We start from the raw sequence: 18,493 nt of genomic DNA on the forward strand, positions 1-18,493 counted from the left end.
GAGGATTGTGGAGGAGGATCTTTAACCACATTTTCTTCCTTTCTTTTGTGAGGACAATCAGGCTTCATATGCCCCAACTCACCACAAAGAAAGCACCTTCCTTCCTCTTTGTACTTTTGTATCTCAGAGGGTGAGAGATACTTGTGTTTCTTCTTGTTACCCTCTAGCTTTGAATATTGGTCATGGCGTAAAGGTAGGTCTTCTTTGATTAGTCATGTCTCTTGGTTTATCATAGAGCTGCTCTTGTCTAGCTCTATAAGAACTCGTCTCTAACTTTCGAGATGTACCAGGTGTATGCAAACTTTCAACTATCACGGCAGACTCCATCATGCGAGATAAGGTTTCATGTGGATACACCTTCATGGTTCTATGTAAATGAGGAAGTAGGCCATCTTCAAACTTCATTTTCTTCTCTTCATCGCTAATCTCCATGAAAGGAGTAACCTTGAGAAGAGTAGACCAAAACTTGTCTACATAACTAGTGACCTTCTCATGATCTTTTTGGCCTAGCCAAAATCCCACTCCTTGAAATCATTCTCAAAATCAGGAGAAAAGAACTGAGCATAAAACTTCTGCTTGGACTTTTCCCAAGTTGTGGGTTTCTTTCCCTCCAAAATGAGAGTCAACCACCAATTGCTAGCGATGTCTTTCAAGTGCATGCCTACATGCCTGAGCTTGGAGTTTTTTGAGAAATTGCCATCAGAAAAAGAAACTTCAAATTGCCTGACAAAGGCTAATGCCTTAGCAGGATCTCTTTTACTAGAGTAAGGGTCAAACTTTATGTCCTTATCGCCAGACTTGAAAATCTTAATCTTCTTAAGTTTGCTCCTCTTATGGTCCCTCTTCGTCCGTTTGCGGATTGCATGAGACTTCAAACCAAGAGAGTAGAAACTAGAAGTTGATGATGAGGAGGAGGAACTTGAGTAATCAGGGGAGTAGCTGGTTGCTGAGGGAGATGAATCCTTCCTTATCCGCCTCACTCGAGGTGAGGTCTTTTTACTCTTCTTGACCCGAGAGTCCTTCCTTCTAGGAAGCTTCTCAGCAACAATTGGATGCTTTGCACCTTCACCATCAATTGGTGCAATGGTGTTTCCTCTAGTATCACCATCTTTTGGAGGATTCGGTCCTTCTTAAGTGGCTTCTTCCCTTGCCCTTAAGCTATCAATCAATTGATGTACTTCGGGAATTTCCAACAAGCTACGGTTTTGAGCCTGTAATTTCTCACTTGTAGATGCTTCATTAGTTGCCATCATTATCTTATTCTTGCAAGGATCGCCTTTACTCTCTGAAAAGCAAAGAGACATGCTCTGATGCCACTGTTATAATATCCAAGAAGCACGCTCGACTTTCTTATATACTTAAAATATATATGGTGAATATTATGCTAGCACAGAGAGAGAACAAATGAAAGAAAATAAAGATGTAGAGAGAGAGAGAGAGAGAGAGAGAGAGATTTTGACAACACACTAGGGACTAGAAGATGGGCCAGTCCCTCCCCTTGTGGAGTTATATTATTGACAAGGAGTAAGCTCCTCTGTTACACATAAACCAGTTCTTACTTGTAGATCTTGGAAACAAAATCACGGTTCTTTGCATGGTATAGAACCGGCTAACACTTGCACAACTTGGAAGTTGGCACATTTTGATCCTTCTTGAGTCTCCTTCTCTCCTACACAACATGTGTAGGGCTCTCCTCTTGGCGCTTGATTTCAGTAGAGCTTCTGCAGCACTTGCACCTTCTCTCCTCCTCTTGGAACTTGATTTCAGCAGAGCTTCCACATCACTTGCACTTTCTATTCTCCTCTTAGAACTTGATTTCAGCGGAGCTTCTGCAGCACTTGATTTCAGCAGAGCTTCCGCAACACTTACACCTTCTCTTCTCCTCTTGGATGCATGCAAAGTGATGCTTCCTTCACCTCTCTCACACCCAAGGAGAGCCTCCTCAACACCATATTGGGGAATATGGGAATTTTCCATAAGTTTGAGACACGTGGTCAAATCTTTGGATTTGTCATAACTTGAACACTATAACTCCAAATTGAGCGCTCTATAGCTCAATAGACTCCATTTTTCAAGTGCTTTCCAATGATAGGTCGCATCATATGGTTTTGAGAAACTAATGGACATGTTATCCGGGTGCCATCTTTTTAGCATTCAAAAAATGGGAATTGGGAAATTCCCAAACTCACTAATATTGTGTTCCTCTTTTATAGGCTCTCAAGAGCTTCTCTTCTTGGAGAGAGACTTGAGTTGATCTTCATGCAAGATGCAGCTATTCCACAACATGCAAGAGCCTCCTTTTAAAAATGGATTCACCGTGCCTTTTTTTTTAGCAGCTTCTTAAACTGTATTTTTAACTTGTGGTCCATACAACCACCTTCAAGAGAGTTCATTAAATTGCCTTGGGCCTCAACCTTAAGATTTGACTTCCACACAAAATCTTGTGTCATTTTTTAGACCTTAAAAAGAGAAAATCACTTCTCTTCTCACTTCCAGAGGATCATATGTCTCGTCTTTCTTAGTGAGAAAATTACCTCTCTCATCTTTCTTAATGAAAGAAAAGACCTTAAACCTTAACTTGTAAGGGAGAGGATGACCCCAAATGAATGCAATGCTCATTACACACAAGTAAATGTTCCCAGGTGTCCCCTGATGCACACATAAATACATATACACAATGCTAATGCACTTCCTCTTCTTAGAACGTAATCCATCTTTATTTATGTGTAACTCCTTGTTCTTGTGTACACTCTTACACTTGGTAGACACTTCTTTACCCCTTCATACCTTGTACTACATGTACCAAATATCCCTGTCACAGTGCTCTAATCACCCCATTAAGTGATGCACTAGGAATATTGGTCTCTAAATGGTCTTGTGGCCATGCTAGATCATCATCAACACTTAAAGAAAAGTGAGTCATTAATTTATTGACATAAATTTATTAAACAAAAGAATGCGCTATAAGCAATCAATTTAGTGACAATCTCTAAGACATCAAGATGTTGTTCAACCCTCCAATCCCAAAGGATGCATGTAAGCCTCTCACCTTTGGGGTCCATAGAGAGAGGAGGAACATAGACAACTTTACCCAAGGCAGAGGCAATAGCTCTAATTTCATTCTCAAAAATCATTGCATGAAGATTAGGAAACAAGACCCACACATGACATTTAGAGAGAAAAATCTTCATAGGAGTGTAGCAAACCAAGGAAGGCTTTGCATGAGATTGCCACTAAAACCGATAGAGCATGCAAGTATCCAATTCATTTCTATCGAAGATCCAACAAGCACCTAATAGAACCCTTTATCAAAATGAACTTAAAGTAGAGGAGGTTGGAGTGAGCTTAGTAGGTGCTATTGAACCATTTAAAGAACTCGTCATTTTTGGGAATCCTTCCCATGAAGTATAAATATAGACCAAAAGTAGTGGAAATCCTAATACCCTAGCACATGTTCTCCATAGATAGCTCTATTTCCACATGTGAACCTTCTTTGCATTCGATAAGAGCACTTGTTTCCTTGTATTGCTAGCTTTGAACATATCATTTTAGTAAAGGCCTTTGTGATCACCTGCAAGTCTAGTCACTTATCCTTGACATGGAAGGCATACTAATCCACCTCCATCAATGATAGACCTTGGGATTTTCAAGGGCTCCCCCAAGGAGTCACCTTCTCCACCATGCTTGGCCTACATGCATGCCAAACGAGTTACCACGACCACACCGTGCCTTAATAGCACCACTCACGCTTTTTCCATTAATGCAATGTCGAGAGGGCTATAATGAGAGGAAGGAGATTAAACAAGTTGAGTTTTTTTAACTAATCCTAGCAAAATTGATTGTTTAATGTCAAGCCTTTCATATCAATCACTTGAGTTCATTCTAGTACGAATATTTGTTAGAAGAGAGATAGTGTAATGCTAACACATATGAATAGGTTGAAACTTATCATCTTCACATATACATAATATAATATATACTTTCTTTACAATGCAATTTTAAACAAAAAATCAACCATTCATCAAAAATGTTGTCAATTACAACTATCACAATATTACTTGATTTGCAAGTGTCTTAAATTGTGTTATGAGTAAGTTGAAAATCTTTTACAGCAATCACAATATTACTCTATTTGCAAGTGTTTTAAATTGTGTAATGAGTCCAAACCTCATGGTTGATTATATCAATAAAAGGTACAATCAATTTCCATAGCACTTTTCACAAGAAAAAAGCAAAGAGAGATAAATAAAAGAACATGTCAAAATTATAATAAAGGTGTATATACAATGATGAAACTAGGCACACTCACTTAACAAACAAAGAACACATGGTAGAGAGTTGGCATAATACTCTCTAAGAATTCATAATTATGGGGAACACTACTCTTCCTCCCATAAAGCAATAGTATTGTACTATACTCTAGTTTACTTTTCTATATTGTAGTAGAAATCAAGATAGATAACATCAAACTTACCTAGATCTTTAATGTCTATGTTGCCAATACATTAGTTATTTGTATATGTGTCTTCTTCAGAAATAAAGCTTGTAAACATGCTCTAAGACTGAACCAACATCACCATAATATTTAAAATAAGGTTTAGTACTATAAATTGATTATAGTAAGTGGTCTTATAATTGAAATAAATATCAAGAATGCAGTGCCCTCTACATTAAATTATTAGGAGAACACTACCATTTTTTTAGTATCCATTAAGTAAAAAAGATCTCTTACACACAAATATTACAAATGATTTTCTCCTTTTTTTGTTTTTCATAGCACTAGAGGATTTTGGTTGATGCATAAAAGTTTGGAGATATAGATTTTTCCTTTCAAGATCTAGTGCATTTAGATTTTTGCTTGTTCCCAAAGGGATTGAGAAGTTGCTTCTATATCCAAGGAATCCTACAAAAGTGTTAGGTCATTAATATCCTAAGCGACAACTTTAAATGCAACATAAGATGTGCATCATCACTTACTATAGTTTTACAACTAGACTTCCAAACTATTAGAGGGCTCATGGGCGGGTTATGTTGATTGATGAATTTCAAAGGGTCCACTTCATTAGTTCATTATCAAAGCATTGAAAGCCCTTCAAAAGTTCATACTAGATTTATTAAAAGTCAAGGCAAAAGATGCACCTTGCTTAGGTGTTGATTTACTTGATAGTTGAGAATTATTCAAACTTCATTTCGAAGCAATCAACAAAATAAAGCCTTGAGGTTGCTTGTGTGCACCAAGCAAGAAATTGACTCCCACCTCTTAATTTCATATTTGCTTTCTAGTCAAGTGTGCTTAAAGTAGATTCCAGCTCTTGTCATCAAGGTAACAGTGTTGGGGTGTGAAGGTTGTGGTAATTGTTGGTAAAGCATTGATACATGAGGAGCTTGGATTGTGCCTATGTGTTAAAGTATTTAAAACTTTGTTAAGGTATTGTTACTCCTGCACATCAAGGTATTGAAACTAAGTTAAGGGGGGAGTCTTAGGCAAGGTAATCATCATCACCAAGTGTGTCTAGCACACACCATCACAGTTTAGATTAATATGGCAAGGATACTTTTTCAAGGAAAAGATACATAGATAAAAGATGGAGCCTTTTTGGCCAATCATTTGGAGACACAACAAAAAGTGGAGTCTTTTTGGCCAATTACCTTCTTGTCAAGCCTAAAGTACAACATTCATTGTAGCAGTATCAACCTCGAGCTCATCATCATTCCATGTCTCCAATCAAGCACCATAGTCCACTAAAGAACCATACTACACTTCGAGATTTTGAAGGTTTGCATTTTAAATTGGCCAACTTGCATGTGAACAAGCCAATGTGAATAGGTAGGCCAACTTACAAGGGGACCATTCTAAAAGCCTAATGAGGAATGCTTTAAAAATCACTTTGAATGGATAGGCAACAAAGCAAATGATGGGCAACAAGGGAAGGGCGGATGGAGAGAGAGAGAGTCATAATTATTGGTAGGGGGCTAAGGGCCGCTTCAGACTCGTCCAAATGTAAAGATAAGCTCCAAGGACACGGTGTAAATAAATATAAAGCTCCATCGTCATACATGGGCTGGACCTGGAGGGATGTGTGTGAATCCAACCTTCGTGCGAACAGCTTTTGCACGCAACACGTCATCAACCCAGCCTTGTACTGTTGGACGGGACCGCCACGTGTGGATCCCAACCTCACATGAGGGCCTTTGGGCGGTGTCACAAACTTCCTTGTATCTCTTTGTATCTCCAACCCTTTTTAAGGTCCCCACCTTTTCAATGTAAAATTTTAAGAGGTAAAATGTCTCCATTTGAAGGTTTTAATGTTACATCCTTCAAATTCCCCATGTTTTCACACCTCTTATTTTTAGTTTTAAAGGTAGCCTTTGAAATTTAAAGCGTGGTCCTTCAAATTATCCATGCCTTCACGCCTTTTAATTTTAGTTTTAAAGGTAGCTTTTAAATTTTAAAGTGTGGGATGACACTACACCTGGGTTGTTTTTCGAGCATCGTTATATGCGGCTTTGCTTAATAATACACCTCAGTGAAAGTAGACATCAATATGTAGTTTGCAATTGACCTTGATGCAACTCTTTTAACCAAGCTTGCTCTTACAAAAAGCTACAAAACAAAGTTGTCTCTTCATTGAGATTATTTGCATGTAGTGATGTTGATTGAGCTGGAAATATCAAAGATTAAAGTCCACATCAAACTATTGTTTCTCAATCGAAAGTGGAATCATCACTTGGCTTAGTAAAAAGAAACCCATCATTGCATTATCTTCCACTAAAGCCAAATATAAAGATGCAACTAATGTTACATGCAAAATTATATGGCTAGGGAGGATACTTAAAGATACAAACATCAACATTGAAGAAGCTACTGCACTATTTTGTGATTCTACATGCTATGACCAAACAAATAAAAGTTCATTATCATTTCACAAGGGACAAAGTCTTGGATGGAGAAGCCAACTCACTACGTTGCTTTACTCATCAACAAGTTGAAGTCATCTTTAACACACTTGAACCTTCATAAGTTCCTAATTCAAATCTTAGAATGTTCGATTTAGAGTACTTTAGAACTATGTTTTCAACATTTTATGTACGTAGCCATGTGAAAATGTCAAACGAATTCAATCAATGACAAGTATAGGAAATCCTACATTCACTCCTAGATTACATGATAGCAGTAAACAACAACATTAGCCACTTTTGAATGGCTAATAACTCTTGAAGTTGCTAAATTTGGACATGGGTTAAACTTTAAGGGTGCCTAGCATTCCTATTAAATCTCATTTCTAAACATATATTTGTAATTAACTCCATTCTTGTAGGAATTTTTAGGCAATCTACCTACAAGCAACTTCTATATAAACCCATGTATGCAAGTAATGTATAAACTTGCAAAGTGAATTTAGCAAGCTAAGAGTGAGCTAGTGTGAGTTTGATCATTTCTGTATCAAAGAGTAGGCGACTCTCCTTTGCGTCAAGGTTATTCCAAGTTCTACTCCAACTATCTAAATCTCGTTTGAGTAATGCAAGCTTCCTTCATTTCAATCTCATTGTTTCAATCACTCTTCTACTCATTGATCTTTAGTGCCCTCTAACACTAGTGGATTCTCAATGCAAATGGCAATGTTGCTAAAAAGTTGGATAGCTTAACACTACAATTCACACAAAAATTTAGGATCATGAATATTGGTTGGATAAGTTGGCAATCCCCCCTTTGAAGTTGTGAATGTGGTGTAATCAACTCCTAAAGGGTATTATCCAAGAATTCAAGCATGTTGGTTCCCCTATGGATGACTCCTCTCTTTTTTTGTCCATCTAGTTACACTCTTGTATGCAAATTATGTTTCGACTATTACTAAGAAGCCTTAAATTGCCCTTCAAGTTGCATGATAAAGATATTAGGGCTAGTCTAACATACAGTGTTTGGTCTAATATCTCAACTCTAATCGAGATTGCTCCAAAAAAGTCGAGGTTAGGTTTTGCCTTTCTAGTGAGAAAGTCTAATTTGTTGAATTAGATTAGATTTTCAAGGAAGAAATAGGATTGGCCCATTGCATTTAGGAAGGTGCACCATTCATGTATGGAATTTTATTGGTCATTAAGAACTCAACCTTTCGACGAAATTCAAGGTATTCGAATGTGTACACCTTGGTTGAAGAAAGTGAGAGATAAATGGTCTCATTGTGGCATGTTTGCAAGTGTTGGCTCCATAAACAAAACTAGCATGACTAGTCAAATTAACCAGCATTCAATAAACATAACTTAATTCTATGGAAGATTGTGATGGTCAAGTTCACCACCAAGAAATCCATGCATGCTCTTCATTGTCATGACTAAGAGAACCCTTACATCTCTTCTGAGCACATGGATTTGCCAAATTTTTGAAGAGAAGGAGATTCAAATGTGGGTAGATAAAGCTCGACCACATTACATATCTTCATGTAGACTCGTCTTACTACCACAAAGGGGAATATATCAACGATTTTCTGGACCTTTGACATGATTTAAAGGTTCACTCTTATGTAATATAAGATCTAAAATGTAGGTGGTAGTTATTTCTAAACTCAAAGTTGATTGATCAAGTTGAACAAGGTCTCACCACCCTAATTAATATGTTACCTTTTGGGCACTCCCCTTGTAGCATTGTAAAGGTGTTTTGCCATATATCAACCCTTCCTCCTTGACCCCTAGATCCATGTCCTAAAAACTACAAATTTTGGGTACAAGATCTAACAATGCGTGCAATTACTAAGACAAAACCCCCAAGCTTATATTGTTATTTCTTTATACTTCATATATTATTCAAAAAATACGAAACATAAAAATTATTTTTTCAATGTACTTGTGAGCCACATGTATTCTCTTTAAGCCCATAACTCGTAATCATTTACAAAGATATCATGTAAAAAATGTATACATATGAATATATTTGCACATTTTCTTCCTTCTCCATACAAAAAAAATGTCGATCATTTCCCAGATGGATAGAATGTGCATGACCTGATATAGCTCATGCATATTAGTGCTTCCCCAAGCACTTCCCCACTAGCGAAAGTACCTAGCACTACACATCTAGAATGACATAACTTTCTAATCCAAGGTCTATGTCATTTAACCACTCAATACAAAGAAAAAATGACATTTGAGCTCGTTTCTTTGGGTATATGTTAGATAAAACATTATGTAGCAAGCCAAGAGTACGTAGGATGTATGTATTTTAGTTAGCCTACAATGTGAATTTGAAAGTTAGTATACATATCTTTCCTTGGTAAAATCATTGACTGGTCTATAAATATTTGAGGATCATGCTATACTTCCTTCTTTTACTTCTTAATTCTCTTAATGAAATTCTCATAACATGCATATCACCATAAATTCCTGTGTCCCCCAAGTCTCCATGAAGTTGTCCTCGTGTATAAATCTTATCATTCAGCTATGCTCACATAAAAAACTGCTCACAATGTTCTTTCAAAGGACTTTCCTATATGCATACTAGCTACTTTGAGCTGCTCTTTTGGCCCTCAGTTCGTCGATATGTAGGTTTCTGACAACACAATGTCATAGAATCCTTGCATCTAGGGCTAGAAATGAAATCTGCCAAAGAGGTTAATACCAGTACATCAAGTAGAGAGGTATGCGGACCTTACATCGGCGATGACCAAGCTCTGCATCAGATCTTTAATACCCCATTTCCCTCCCATCATATTGAGTGAAGTAGTTTCAATTCACTGGTGAAAGTGTCATAAAGTAAGCTTCTTAAAGACATATTGAATTATACATCACTTGGTATGTTAGCCATATTCAGGGCTTAGTATCACATGGTGGTATCCTGGAATCCAAGGCAACGAATCGATAAGAATTTTCAGCATCCTTTTTTGCTGCAGTCATCTTTCAGGTACAACATTTGCTCAAGGTATATCCATTACATGCCTGACAAGTGGCTAACAATCAAGTGAATCTGAACAGCTCAGGTTGAAGAACAGCATTCTGCACCTTTGTTTGCCCCTATAATGTGTCCTAATTTGCCTCAAGGCCATAGTCCACTCTCTATTTACAAGCTTCTGGAAAGGATCATCCTGACAGATCAAAACCCAAAATTGGCAGGGTTTCAGACTGGCACTTTTGCCAGAAACAGATTTGGGCCGATTTGGCGAGAATTATAAGCAAGCAGCCTGATCTCCAGGGCATCTCCTCTAGAGTGAGACAGGTAAAATTGGAAGAAATGCTTCATGTTCCTGTAACTCTCAGCTCGGGAAGGATAAATTCTACAAATTTGAGGAACACTCTTGACAGTAGCCACCTGTTTGTGACAACTATAAGCAACCAGCCCAATCTGGAGTATGTGTCCTCTAGAACAAAAAGGGTATGATCTGTTTCACCATCCCTGACATAATTTACTAGAAGCTGCATTTCACCCACCTGCAAGTGGCTTTTGCCTATATCGACTCCGTATGCGCTCTAATCTCTCTTTGTTTTTCCTCTTCTTTTCCATTCTCTGAAAGAAATGCTGACGACGCTCTCTCTCATAAACTCCTTGCCAAAACACTTCACCAGTTTGTGGCCAGAGCCTTCTTGTAGAATGCAGATGCTCATCGTCAACCTCCTCTGCAAGATCTTCATCCATACCTTTCAGAGTGCTGTGATCAAAAAACTTCACCCACATCTGACCTTGCCTAGCATCTAAGGTATGTTGCTCTTGCATGACGCCAGAAAGGGGATCCATGTAAACCATTACACGTGCACTATGATAAGCCCAGACATTCACAAGAAGCTCCAGTAGCCTGCAGTAGCAGTGTTTAACCTGCCCAATAGCAAACTTGACTCATCAGTCAATTCCGTGCTTTTACTAGCAATTAGAGGAACTTCATCTTTCAGCATACAGCAGAACAGAAGCAAACAAACACAGCTTGACAATTAGTACCTCCAGCTCAGAGATACCCAAGCAGCAATTTCCACGGTCGTGATGCTCAGCATAATTTTGAGAATCCAAGGTATCAACAAACAACCTGCCAGGTAAAACCTTACCAATTATATTCAACCTATGATGTGGAAGTCAAGACTAGTATGCAAGCTGCTCCGACATATTGCAATCAAATGCACTGCCCACAAATCCAACCAAGAGAAATCTGCTAAAATGTTGCAACTACCATCATGCATGAACAATAGAATCTAGCAATGAAGGGTTGAATACCTGGCAAACATTACAAACTCTACAAAGGAAGTTGTTGGCATTGCCCAACAATGCAAAACCGACCACTTGCCCCCATCAACTGCCATCGGTGGCAATGTTGTCCAGTTTGTTGGCAAACCATACATTTGTTTAAATGCATTCAGAAACACAGACCTGTTTTGAAAATCAATAGTGGTTTAACTTGAAGATGGACAAGCATAGCAAACAACAACCACCCACATATCAAGTCAGTCACATGCCTGCAGTTATTGTTGTTGACCATATCACAGAATGACCAGAAGTCTTGGTTTTGATAGTGTGGACTGTCGTCAGGAAAATTAGACCAGAAATAAACTGCATCTCCATGTTTGGCAATCCTTATTGCATCTTTTAGATTATTCTCAGCTTCTAGAGATAAGGCAGCCTGCATTGCTTGCAACCCACAACATACATATGAGATGGGTATTTGCGCACAATATAACAAAAGGACGCCGCAACAGAATATCAGCAAATGATACCTTTCTACCCGCTGCTCTCCATGGCTGAAAACCAATCCAAGCATTTTTATGAATCCGATCTATGCGGTTGGCAATGGAAAAAAAGGCTCCATGTTCACATAGCACATCTCTATAATATGAGTTGTTCAGCAGTGGAAGCCGTGATGCAGCATCTATGTCATCAAATCCAGCTCTCCGTTGCTTCGATAACTGGAAGAATACCGTTCATTAATTTCACTTAGCTTGGACTAGTAACAAGAGTTGGAACACAGGAACATGTTTATTCAGCAAAAGTGATTCATTTCACCATTCACTTCCAGTTTAAATGATATCACCATGAGTGCAATTTACTATTGTTACAGCATCATGATCTGGATTACTGTTTCTGTGTACTCCAGCTCCAAGCACAGCAATTCTCTTCCTCCCTACACCTACCTTGTCATGGCTTAATTTACACCAAACGCCCTCCTTTGCTCATAGTACAAGTTAGGACTCCAGAATGCAATTTTGAAAGGAGATTACAGTGTAGAGACCAAATAGCATTAACCTGGTCTGCATCGCCTCCTAACACTAACAAATGTCTAATGGCACCCTTATGCTGGCCCACAAAAAGTAAAGTTCTCCTGCAAAGCAGTTAGACACACTCAATTCAGAAGGAAAAGAAAAGCCTTTTCATTACCAGTCAATAACCCCCAAACTCGAGACCACATTTAGGAGTCGGAACAATCTTGAAAAGACGACTGCATAATTGGACTCTGGTAAATTTGCACCAAATTTTGTCCAATTCTAGGGTATGTAAAAGTAAATCTCCAGAACTACCCAAGATTAGGGAAGAACCTCAACTTTCAAACATTCACCCTAACATACCATTTTTGAAACTTGGGGAGTAATGCTACCCTATCACTACCATTGATGTCTTTGGAATGCATCCCAAGGCTTAAATAATTCAGCCTAGCAATCCACTGACACAATCTGAGTGTTATTTCCGTTCTACTTGAAGTTTCTAAATCCTTTAAATAATGGGTCTCGACTTGAGTTTAAATTGCTTAAGAATTATACACCTATCATGGAAATCACTGGCCAAGTGGCAAGGTTCTATCAAGGTCTCAAGCATATCCCTTGAGCACACAATTATTGCCTGTGTAGCCAAGTGACCTATAGGATGCACTTGTCCAAGCAAAGTCCTTGGTGGAAACCTCTAAAAGGAAGCCGAACAGCCAACACATAAACGTTACCTTCTGCAAAGCAGGCTGGTGCTTGAATGCTACAAACTTTACTACGAAAAGAGATTTAAAACATATTTAAACATCTGTAATAAATCTTTATCAACACCTGCAGAAAGATAAACCGTCCAAAACTTAAGCCTACAAAAGAAGGTTCACACTATGAAGCAAACATGAAGAACAATCCCTACAAGAGCTCAGCTCTATTTTTGTCTCTTAGCCAAATGATAACTTCATTTGCTCATCTGACCATACTAGCTAAGAGATTTGGCAACATTTGGGTAGCAAACAAATTTGTCACAAGTTTCCTACAGAATAAATGTTTAGGAAATGTCTGGAAAGTTTTTTCTAAAGCCATAGCAAAAATTAATGGATCTCTGATTTAGATACATCAAATGTGCAGGAATTAACCCTGTTCGTGCATTACCAACACAAGTAATGACAAATTTGCACTATACAAGGGTCCAAACAATGTCAAACTTGAAAGGACACACATGTTATTGACTCATGACGTCAAGACAGGATATTCAAAAGACAACTTCACACACCCCAGCTATAAGCGGCAAGTACTAGAGCCTTGACATCAAATATTAGACTCTAAAACCAAAGTCCACAATGCAAACAGAATCACCAAAGCTACTTTCTTTCTAGGTAAGACTTAATAGCCATTCTTTTAGTTACCTACTCAAATTTTTGTCTTTTTTGTCGTCTTCTTTTTTGTGTGGGGGGAGATAGATAGGCAACATGAAACAGGTTTCCTATTTTAGGAAACAAGTTTATAAGCAACTAGGAACCTGACTGTGTATATATGCTGGACAAGGAATAGAACCTGCAACACTAAGTGAGAACAACAATAAGATAACTGCAAACGAAGGATATATGAGGCACATGGTAAATCTGTCGATAGATTTGGAACTAAAGGTCGCATCGACTTGCACACCCACACAAAAAGATTTATCCAAAATAATTCGTTGCATCCATCTCTACACAGAGACATTCTATTCTAATGTCTCTTGCCAATCTTCCACCAAGATACTTTAAAAACTATAATGCAAAAGGCACATGGTAAGTTTATTAAAAGACATTCAAATCACAACAGAAATTGAAACCTTTAGTAAAACCCTAGATCTGTAAGGTGACACTAGCAAAAAAGGATTATTGTCAGTACTTTAAGCACATTGGAAAATGACCCAAACTTTGATGGTTCCATTTGAGGAAGCTCCAAGAGAGTAGACACTCGCAAGTTGTGTCACTCCTATATGTGTTAGTTCTTTGGAGATGCACCCCAAACTGCATGTTGTTAATCACATTCAACTCATGATAACAGGCAAAAGAAGCCCGGTTCACTATGGACATATTTCATTCACCATAAGTCAAAGCTCCCAGTTATAGGGGTTAACCATGCTTGTGCAATCAGTTGTTTTTATCATCCACTAAAGTACAGGAAAGAGGTTCTGATCACCTCGTATCTCTATGCAAGCCTGCCATACACATCTTCTAAATTCAAATGCATTGAAACCAAATAAAAAGTTGGCAGACGTAAACAGAGTTCTGGCTGATATCGTGACTTACTAAACTAAGGCCTCGGTAAAGTGGATCATTATGATGCAGGAATGGCCAAGCACCAGAGCCAAAGTAAGGTTCGTATATGCATAAAGGCTGTCCAGTCCGTTCCAGTTCTCCATCATCCCTTTCATGCAGTTCATTCTTCAGCCTTTCCATTTTCTTCACGACCTTATATACATCCTCCCAACTTCCTCGCAATAACTCATGCCTTTCTTCAATCTGCAAGATTGAAGAAAAAGTATCTCAACATCAACACAAACAAGTGACCATCACAGGAAAAATAAATGCATATGTGTGATCTACAGAGCATCCTTCTGACATTGCACATCTTTAATGAGGCCTCAGAATTACTTTTAGTGAATTCTCAAATCATCTGATTCCACAACAGTTAGAAAACATTTTGCCAACCTTCAACCGAACTTTACTCATTCAAGTAACATTTTCTATTAAAAACTAATGGTTAATCAGGCATTACAACAGACAGAAATACTGTGAAAGCAGAAATGTACCTGTTCTTCTTCCCTTTTTTCTTCATCATCTGCCATTTGGGTAGCTTCCTCATCCTCCCAATCAGCATATGTGAGGATGTCATAGTCTTCCTTTGCATCTATCTGTGATTGCACAGCGCTGTTTTTGGTGTTATTTAGCTGCCTTTCTAATTCGGTAACAATACCTGTGGCATCTTCTGAAGGTAGTAATTCTTTATTCGAATTTGATTTATCTATTTCTATCAACAAATCCCACTGCCAATCTTGTCTGAGAATGTTAGGTATCTCTGATATTGACTTTGGAAGCATTGCATCCGATGGAAATGGGAGAATGTTCTCCAATATATTAGCATATCCTTCAAGCACATGTGAAACAATGATTTGACTAACATGTGATAAACTTGCTGAAATTGTATCCTGGTTTGTAGAATACTGGGAGACAGCAGCTGTAAGCAGCTCAGTGAGTCGTCTTAAATCTCCAGCAGGATAAAGCCAACCACCCACACCATCGATGAGCTAATAAAATAAAGAGAATAGTAAAAACTTAAGCAGCCTGTCTCTCTACCCCTTGCCCACCCTCCCTCTCTCCCTCCTCATGTGCATGTACACCAATCTTGAAAGTGGATAATAAAACTTTATGCTGAAAAAATGCTCAATGTCCATATCATAAAATAAGCTGAACGATGCAATAGAGAGCATGCAATAAGGCCTATTCTGTGACACCAAAAAGCATCACTCCCTTACCATGCCTTGGATAACGTTTCTATTGGGAGCCACTATGAAACTTACCATTCTTTGTATGATGGTTATGTTGGGAGCCACTATGAAACGTCCAAGTGCCATTGCACGGATTAGGACACCTGGAAATGCTTGTTCATCACGCAAAGAGCTATAGACAACAACATCTGAAGCCCACAATAACCCAGTAAGGTCCATGTCAGTGCTGAAATAAGAAACGCATTCATCATTGAGCTTCATGTGGTGAGCCATGACCTGTAAAACACGAACTTAATAACTAGCTCCCTCTCTCTCTCTCTCTCTCTCTCATATGCTAGCTAGGGACCAAGCATGGGATGCATTTGAATAAATTAGTTTCTTTTCAGTTTTAGTTCACTCCCTCCCTCCCTCCCCCCCCCCTTCTCTCTCTCTCTCATATGCTAGCTAGGGACCAAGCATGGGATGCATTTGAATAAATCAGTTTCTTTTCACTTTTACATGATACTCCAGACATGGACTTCCCAGTCTCATAGGTGACTAGGTCATTTTGACCTGCAGTAGACATGCCAAATTAATGATACTGACTTGCTTCATTCTTTCTATGACAGGACACCAGGGCCATACACGTTCCAACAGCTTCACTATGTTGAGTGCCGTACTGCAGATCCCATGCAGACATAGTTACTTGGAGTTTCGGAAACGGCGAAACAGAAACGGTGGGGATACGGTAGAAAAGGAGTTTCGTCTCCAGGAAGAAACGGGGATACAAGGAAATATGTAACCCCGATTTAATATATAATATAGATAATAGATGACAATAAGCCACACTTGTCACTTGATCGAGAAATACTTGACAGACATGATTAACATATAATTGATCATTGACATTGAAATTTGATACTTGACCACCACATCCATCTGGAATAAGCTGCATCTCACCCTGCGCAGCAATAGACACAGAAGAGCTGTCTCCAATGAGAATCTGCCCACGCGAAGGTCGCAAATGGGCAACACGTGAAGGTCACAAATAGAGGAATGTAGGCAGGTGAAAAGTCGACTAGAATGTGGGAGTCTGGGGGCGCTCACGTTCGGGCCAAAGTTTTGCCCCAAATCACAGTCTACAGAAACGCCGTTTCTTGGGCGTCTCCGTTTCTAGAAACATTGTAGCGTTTCTAAAACACCAAAAACGGTGTTTCGTGTAACTATGCATGCAGAACAACCAGAAGTACCAGTTTCCTCCTTTAAGATGGTCATATGATGATGATATAGGAGGGGTGAGTTCATTAAACATTTGTAGTTGGACAGGCTTCATAGTTTCACAACCAGATGTCCACACAGTTTTCATCAAATTCATTTTCCATGATAAATGTTCAAGCATGATACTCTTAAATCTTTCAAGTTTCGAACATTGTTTTGGTCATCTGTGTGAACTTACCTCTCTCTCTCTCTCTCTCTCTCTCTCTCTCTCTCTCTCCGTGTGTGTGTGTGTGTGTGTGTGTGTGTGTGTGTGTGTGTGTGTCCAGTGGACGTACATGCTTTATACATACAGGAAGAAGCACAATAGAATGCATTCTCGGATCCTAGGAGACATCCCTGCTCATACATGATTTCTTGATACTCCAACTCACTTGAGCAAATTACACATACCTCTACTCTTGCATCATAGCCCCCCTTGCCCACCTACCCAAGAGCTATATCCACCCATCATGTTACTTTTCACTTCCCACAAGTGTCACACATATACGAGGTTGCCCTCTACCATGGGCTATATGATATGGATCAAAGGCAACTCTTACATCACAACTTACTGATAAATTTTACTCTTCTATCATCACCAACTTCCCCATACTACTCACTTCTTTAAAGCCAAAGAAAGCAGGGATGATGCAATAAAGTAGTTGGTACAATGACAAGTGTCATGAGCCTAGTGACATCTCCAACAATAAAGGGAGTGCAAGGAGATCTTAGAGCATAAAGTTCAACTTTTGAACTCAATTCATAAAAGACCGCAACAAGAGATCGAGCAATGCCAAGAAGTGGTATCAACTCTTCCTGAGCATCAACTCGAAGAAGACTTAGTCAGACTTGTAAGTTCCAGCTAATCCATGAAGTTACGTACTTTATTCATCCTTCTGCCTTGATGATTGAGAGCAACAAGTATAGGGAGAACAAAGTTGAGTGTGTCATTATCCACCAAAAGACTTCATAAACAAAAGGATTAGCTAGCCCTAATTTATGAACAGTTCTATAGCATTTAGTAAGGCAATGAAGCATCTCCAAATAACCTAGCCACTACAGTCAAATAATGTTCAATAAGTGATAAACATCAACTTTAAATTTTCAGTTTTAGACTCAAAAGAATTTTGATACAAAGACAGCTTGTGACTTATAGGACCTGACCTTGATCAGGATATTTAAGAAGTTTTTGAGAGGAATCGAGCCACGACATCAGGATTTAAAATTTTAAGGAAATTACGAAGTCCTTGGGAAATATACCAAATCAATAAGGCCTGTGACATGCAAAAAGCTTATGCAAATGTGGTACCATGAGTCTCGATTGAAGAATGAGAAAAGAAAAGGGAAGCCAACATCTCATGGCTAAACCGATTGATAACTTGGCTTTCAAGTTTAGAAGCTATCACACATCTACAGATTCATAATGCTTTCTTGTGGGCTGTTCAAGCCATTTGAAGTAAATAATCCAACAGAAACCCTGAAGGAGATAGAGTAATACTGGGGCTCAAGCCTTGTTGCAATAGAAGCCTGACCCTACTATTTTACCAGCTTATAAACGCACACCTAGGAACAATAAAGAGAACCAAGGCTAAAATATTT

The 18,493-nt window shown here is 38.7% G+C and overlaps 1 protein-coding gene across 4 annotated transcripts in view; it reads right to left on the reverse strand.

Annotated features, from left to right (window-relative positions):
- Positions 1–9,141: 9,141 nt before the first annotated feature.
- LOC148032959 (uncharacterized) overlaps positions 9,142–18,493 on the reverse strand; it is a 36,245-nt gene continuing 26,893 nt past the window's right edge. For 3 of the 4 annotated variants that reach the window (XM_087683652.1, XM_087683650.1, XM_087683651.1), the window contains 8 exons: positions 15,731–15,934; positions 14,963–15,457; positions 14,460–14,672; positions 11,686–11,874; positions 11,428–11,591; positions 11,189–11,341; positions 10,919–11,003; positions 9,145–10,798 (listed from right to left, as the gene is read on the reverse strand). In XM_087683652.1, the coding sequence (XP_087539778.1) occupies positions 10,409–10,798; positions 10,919–11,003; positions 11,189–11,341; positions 11,428–11,591; positions 11,686–11,874; positions 14,460–14,672; positions 14,963–15,457; positions 15,731–15,934 (1,893 nt within the window). In that variant the 3' untranslated portion in view covers positions 9,145–10,408. Of the gene's footprint in view, positions 10,799–10,918; positions 11,004–11,188; positions 11,342–11,427; positions 11,592–11,685; positions 11,875–14,459; positions 14,673–14,962; positions 15,458–15,730; positions 15,935–18,493 lie in introns of all 4 variants that reach the window. The other variant, XM_087683653.1, reaches the window with a different exon arrangement.

This window comes from Lygodium microphyllum, chromosome 8, assembly GCF_053477565.2.
Source record: "Lygodium microphyllum isolate KBCC chromosome 8, Lygodium_microphyllum_v1.1.10, whole genome shotgun sequence".
Taxonomy (NCBI): Eukaryota; Viridiplantae; Streptophyta; class Polypodiopsida; order Schizaeales; family Lygodiaceae; genus Lygodium; species Lygodium microphyllum.